Source organism: Austrofundulus limnaeus, unplaced genomic scaffold (assembly GCF_001266775.1).
Source record: "Austrofundulus limnaeus strain Quisiro unplaced genomic scaffold, Austrofundulus_limnaeus-1.0 Scaffold335, whole genome shotgun sequence".
Lineage (NCBI taxonomy): Eukaryota > Metazoa > Chordata > Actinopteri > Cyprinodontiformes > Rivulidae > Austrofundulus > Austrofundulus limnaeus.
Window position 1 is genome coordinate 9,790 of NW_013952737.1, and position 6,106 is coordinate 15,895.

Consider the following 6,106-nt stretch of genomic DNA (forward strand, 5'->3'; position numbering starts at 1 on the left):
CACACACACACACACACACACACACACACACACACACACACACACACACACACACACACACACACCCTTTCTTTCTCCCACCTCCTTGTCTGTGTGACTGAGTCCCAGCCCCTGAAGGTGTCATAACTGTGCTCTCTCTCCTGCTCTCACTCCCTCTCCATCACARCCTCTTAGATCTTTAAAAGCCGGGGCTTTGCCGTGTCTCCTTCAGTCTCCGCTCCTGTTCTCTGGCACTGCAGGGGGAGTCGGCCGGCAGAGCATCACAGAAAAACCACGTTTTCAGGAGCCAGGARAGGACGAAGAGGGGACAGCTGCGGCCACATTTAGATTTAACTGACAGGGAGAAACCCTGACAATGTCTCTGCTCTCTCACCTAATGGCCRTTGTGCTCTTACTGATCGGCCCCTGCGGACCGGGGGCTGGAGCCAACCGCTGGGGTCACCTCAAGGTCTGTGCCTCCTGCAAGGACCCTCTGGGGGCAGGTCGGCCCCCGAGGGACCACACCGTCGCCGGCAGCATGGCAGTTCTGGCCCAAGGGGAGCCGTGCGGCGTGTACACCCTGAGTTGTGCCAAGGGGCTTCGCTGCGTCCCCCCACCTAGGGAGCACAGCCCCCTGCAGGCACTGTTGCAGGGAAGAGGCACTTGTGCCAAACACAGCAGRACGAGTCCCACCGAGAGGCCCCACCCTACAGGTAAGACGGACTGCAAGAAGTGGAAGGAGAGAAAAAGCACAGTGAGGCTGTGGCYGAGATGAGAAAGCTAATTTCACTGTGCTTTTATTGTAGCAAAAAGTGAAATTATTTGTTGCATTGACTGTTGTCTAGTGTTTGTGTTGTTCTGTTCCCATCACGGTGTTTCGTTTTCCCTTAGGTCCACATCCCACCCACTTCGGTGAATCTGAAAAAGTAAGTTTTCATTTTATGTCTCTAACAAATGAAGCGATAAAAGCAAGAGAAAGCAGGCTGCGTGAAGCCTGTTGGTACCTGCCGCTGCATCGCGTTTCAGCCAGCTCTCAGTGTTGCAGCAGCGTGTGCACACACTGCTGCTCAGCCGTACGTTTGCTGCATGCCGCATGCTGCTATGCGGCATAACTACCCGAGCGTGGTGTGAGTCAGGAAAGTTTTGCTGCTGCGGTTAGAGAGCCTTGATTAGAAAACTGGTGTTTGAAGTAATATGAAATAATCTTTTGAGCACAAAGTGATCAAAATTCAAGGTGAAGCTTGTGTTGATGTTTATACTGATTCTAAATGTAATATTTGACATACACGTTATTTAAAGACTAGCAATTCTTCACCCATCACCTCTCATGCCAGAGTTTTGATGATCTTATGATGGAAAAATGACAAACCTTAAAATATGTATAAAATGCACTATCTCTTGATGTTATGATGTGTCAGAGCTCAGAGGAAGACTCGGAAGTGACTCAGATTTCCATTTAATTTCAGTAAACCAATTGCCTTTTTAGTGTTGGCTAATGTTGGTTAGTTGCAGTTGTCGTCTTCATTTGGACTGACTCAAAAAGGTATTCAAGTAATTACTTCTTGACAATCTGTGCAGTTGTTAATAGGATGTTTTAACAAACTAACACCAACAGTTAAAGTTAAAGTTTGAAGCAAAGATATGGCACTCAAATGACATGTTTGGGAAGACTCTCATCTACAACCACAAAAAGTTGTTATAACCAATATTGTGATATCTAGGCTGATATAAGGATCAGAAATGTTAACTTTGCTTTGGCACCTATATTGATTTGTTTCCAAATGTTATTCAGTTGTAGATAATCATCCAGGAACTACTTCTACAAACATATTTGATTGATTGACTGATTGATTGATTGATTGATTGATTGGTTGGTTGGTTGATTGATTGGTTGATTAGCTGATTGATTAGTTGATTGATTGATTGATTTATTGGTTGGTTGGTTGGTTAGCTGATTGATTGATTGGTTGGTTTATTGATTTATTGATTAGATGATTGATTAGTTGGTTGGTTAGCTGATTGATTGATTGATTGGTTGGTTTATTGATTTATTGGTTGGTTGATTAGATGATTGATTAGTTGGTTGGTTAGTTGGTTCATTGATTGGTTGGCTGATTGATTGATTGATTGATTGATTGATTGATTGATTGATTGATTGATTGATTGATTGATCGATGGGCTGGTTGACTGACTGACTAACTTTGATTGAATGGTTGATTGGCTGATTGATGTTTGTTTACTGATTCGTTGGTTGGTTGGTTTGTTAGTTGGTTGGTTGGTTGGTTGCTTTGTTGGTTGCTTTGTTGGTTGGTTGATTGATTGATTGTTAAGTTGGTGGATTGATCGGTTGATTAATAAGTTGGTTGGGGAAAATGCACACATAGACAACTCTCCCAGTGTCAATGAGTAATAAAGATTTCGTTTAGCAGTTTTAGACAAGTTCCACAAAGCATATAATTGAGATAATTATTTAATTTTGTAAAGAGATTCACAACACATTTTGCTAACAGATAGACCAAATCCGTCAGTCCGTCCGTTTTCTGCCGCTTATCTGGGGTCGGGTCGCGGGGACTGCAGCCTAAGCAGAGAGACCCASACTTCCCTCTCCCCAGCCACTTGGGCCAGCTCAACCGGGGGAATCCCAAGGCATTCCCAGGCCAGCCGAGAAACATRGTCCCTCCAGCGTGTCCTGGGTCTTCTTCTGCGTCTCTTCCCAGAGGGACATGTCCGGAACACCTCACCTCCTCTTGATGTGGAGGAGCAGTGGCTCCACTCTGAGTCCCTCCCGGATGACTGAGCTTCTCACCCTTTCTCTAAGGGAGAGCCCAGACACCCTGTGAAGGAAATTCATTTCGGCGGCTTGTATCCGCGATCTCGTTCTGTCAGTCGCTACCCAAAGTTCGTAACCATAGATGAGGGTAGGAACATAGACCGACTGGTAAATCGAGAGCTTCGTCTTCTGGCTTAGCTCTCGCTTCACCACGACAGACCAGTACAGCACCAATTCGCCTGTCGATCTCCCACTCCATTCTTCCCTCATTCATGAACAAGACCCCGAGATACTTAAACTTCTGCRCTTGGGGCAGGATCTCCTCCCCAACCCGGAGAAGACACCCCACCATTTTCCTGCTCAAGACCATGGTCTCAGATTTGGAGGCACTGATCCTCATTCCGACCGCTTCACACTCGAATGTGAACCTCTCCAGTTGGAGCTGGAGATCGCGATCTGATGAAGCTAACAGGACCACATCATCCGCAAAAAGCAGAGATGTGATCCTAAGGTCACCAAAAAGGATCCCCTCAACACCTTAGCTGCACCTAGAAATTCTGTCCATAAAAGTTATGAACAGAATTGGTGACGAAGGGCAACCTTGGCAGAGTCCAACTCTCACTGGAAACGAGTCAGACTTACTATCGGCAATGCGGACCAAGCTTTGGCACCGGTTGTGCAGGGACCTAATAGCCCAAATCAATGGGCCTGGTACCCCATACTCCCCCGGAGTACCCCCGACAGGGATCCCCGAGGGACACGGTCGAATGCCTTCTCCAAGTCCACAAAACACATGTAGACTGGTTGGGTTTCGTCTTGGTCGTGCTCTTCCTGAATCCGAGATTCGACTATCTGACGGACCCTCCTCTCCAGGACACCTGAATAGACCTTACCAGGGAGGCTCAGAAGTGTGATCCCCCTATAGTTGGAACACACTCTGCGGTCCCCCTTTTTAAATAGGGGGACCAACACCCCAGTCTGCCAATCCAGGGGAACTACCCCCAATGTCCACACGATATTGTAGAGTYGTGTCAACCAATGTAACCCCACACCATCCAGAGCCTTAAGGAACTCCGGGCGAATCTCATCCACCCCAGCGCCTTGCCACCGAGGAGCTTTTTAACCACCTCAGTGGCCTCGGCACCAGAGATTGGAGAGTCCGACCCAGGGTCCTCAGGTTCTGCTTCCTCATGGGAAGACGTGTCCGTAGGATTGAGGAGGTCTTCGAAGTACAGTATTCCGCCCACCGACCCACAACGTCCCGAGTTGAGGTCAGCAGTGCACCATCCCCACCATAAATAGTGTTGGTGGCAAACTGCTTTCACCCACTGAGACGCCGGATGGTGGACCAGAATTGCCTCGAAGAAGTTAGACCAAGTTTACTTGCAAATTTTTAAACAGAGATCTTGCACCATCTGGTGGTCTGCAGACTATGTATTGGGATCAGATACTACCACACCAAATTTTACCACAATGCTTTTTTAAAATTGGTTGAATTTAAGTCATTCTTGTGTTTTTACAGTCACTTGGCTGTAGCAATCATCTTGAAAAGTGCTGTCTAAAAGGCAATCAGTTGTAGATGTAAATCCAAATGTGTATATAAATCTCATTAAATTCTGTCCATTGGTTAAAGATGTATTTTGGTAAAACATACAAGCAGGAACATAGTTGTCTGCTTTTGCCTTTTAGCTGCAGGCAATAAATATTCTGTGCTGCTTACAGTGGCTGTAGCTCTTTTCTGCTGATGTGGTCACCTGACAGGAGACAGCAGCATGTCACTTTGCTCCTGGTGTCTGACATGTCCCTCTGCACCACAGGCTCCCTGCCGCAAGCTGCTCAACAGCGTCCTGAGGGGTCTGGAGCTGACCGTCTTTCAGTCAGACCGAGACATCTACATACCTAACTGTGACACGAGTGGCTTCTACAGGAAAAAACAGGTAAAGCTTTCACCTAAGAACCACCTGAGAAAAACAAAACAGAAGCTTTTTAACTGTCTGAGCTCAGCTCTACTGACAGGGCCTCAAAAAAACAGTCCTACACAATCAGAAAATCAGAAAAGAAATGTTTATCAGACACAGATAACCTGAGTAAATACAAAAGGAAGTTTTTAAATTATGATTTCATTCATTTAAGGGAAGGTATTATGCAAAACAACCTTTTTAAAGCATTATATCATGTCATAATGTCATTCCCTCATCAAGTGTTGCTTTCACTCATGCATGTTTGAGAAAGCCTTGAAGGTTCACGATTACGATTATTTTTGATTGTTTCTTTTTCAACAAAATGAATTGTAGCCATTTGTCACCAGATGTTATAACTTGACGGCCTTGATGGCCATTTYGCGCAGACACTTGTCTCATTTCAACGTGTTTTTTCCTTTAATAAATATTTCCACGACAATAACCAAACATGTTTATTTCTTTTAAGCATCAGCATTTTTGTCCTTGTATCACACTGTAGCTGCGTTTCCATTGCAAATGTGCAAAACTTTGTCAATATTCTGTAAATGTCGAAAAAACACAGTTTGGCAATTGCAATGTTTCCATGAAGTAAGAAATACTATTAAAGTCACGCGTGAATACCTTTGTTCTCGCAATAAGTCTTTACAAACATGGCGGTAATGGATGTAAACACATGCATATTGCTACCACGACACTAGCGCTCATCATCAGCCATCATAGGAGATGTCGGCGTCTTATCGAGGCTTTCGAGCGACAAGCCTCTTATACTTGGGAGTATGCTGTGTTTTGAGGAAATTGTAGTTGGTGATTTTACTTTCTTTTACTACTTTGGTGATTTTACTACTAATTCTACTTCCTCTTGTCTTCTTTTTCTTCATCTTTTTGCCAGTAGAAACATCCGGTTGTTGATCGCGTGACTCCGTGATGTGAAAAAAGTGTTTCCGTTGCAGTTTTGCAAAATACACCAATCTCGATACGGCCGAAAAACCACCTCATCCAAGTGCAAAATCATTTTGTCGAAAAACATCTTTTTTTTTTTTAAATTGACGTGTTGCTATGGGCAGGGCTGGACTGGGACCAAAAAACGGCCCGGGCATTTTTTGGTCATGGCGGCCCACCATCATTATTTATACAATATACGAATAGACACGACATACCAGAGGACCGGGGCAATTCTAGCATCTGACATTTAGGGGTGCTTAGCCCCCAAAAGGGCTAAGACCCAAGGAAGGATATTTGTAGATGCAGTTTTCTATATCTCATTGTTTATTTACATATATTCACATATGAAGAAGTGTGGAATCACTAAAATTAGAAATATTTTGTCCAAAAATGATGCCGAAAAACTGATTCATGCGTTTATCAGGTCTAGACTGGATTACTGTAATTCTTTATT

The 6,106-nt window shown here is 44.6% G+C and overlaps 1 protein-coding gene across 3 annotated transcripts in view; it reads left to right on the plus strand.

Annotated features, from left to right (window-relative positions):
• The first annotated feature begins 12 nt into the window (after window positions 1-12).
• The window catches only part of igfbp6b (insulin-like growth factor binding protein 6b), an 8,074-nt gene continuing 1,980 nt past the window's right edge, over window positions 13-6,106 (plus strand). For 2 of the 3 annotated variants that reach the window (XR_001311411.1, XM_014022561.1), the window contains exons 1-3: window positions 13-692; window positions 871-905; window positions 4,567-4,686. Coding sequence is in view for 2 of the 3 variants with exons in the window: in XM_014022561.1 (XP_013878015.1) it covers window positions 356-692; window positions 871-905; window positions 4,567-4,686 (492 nt within the window). In the remaining variant the exon portion in view is untranslated. Of the gene's footprint in view, window positions 693-870; window positions 906-4,566; window positions 4,909-6,106 lie in introns of those variants that run through there. The other variant, XM_014022560.1, reaches the window with a different exon arrangement.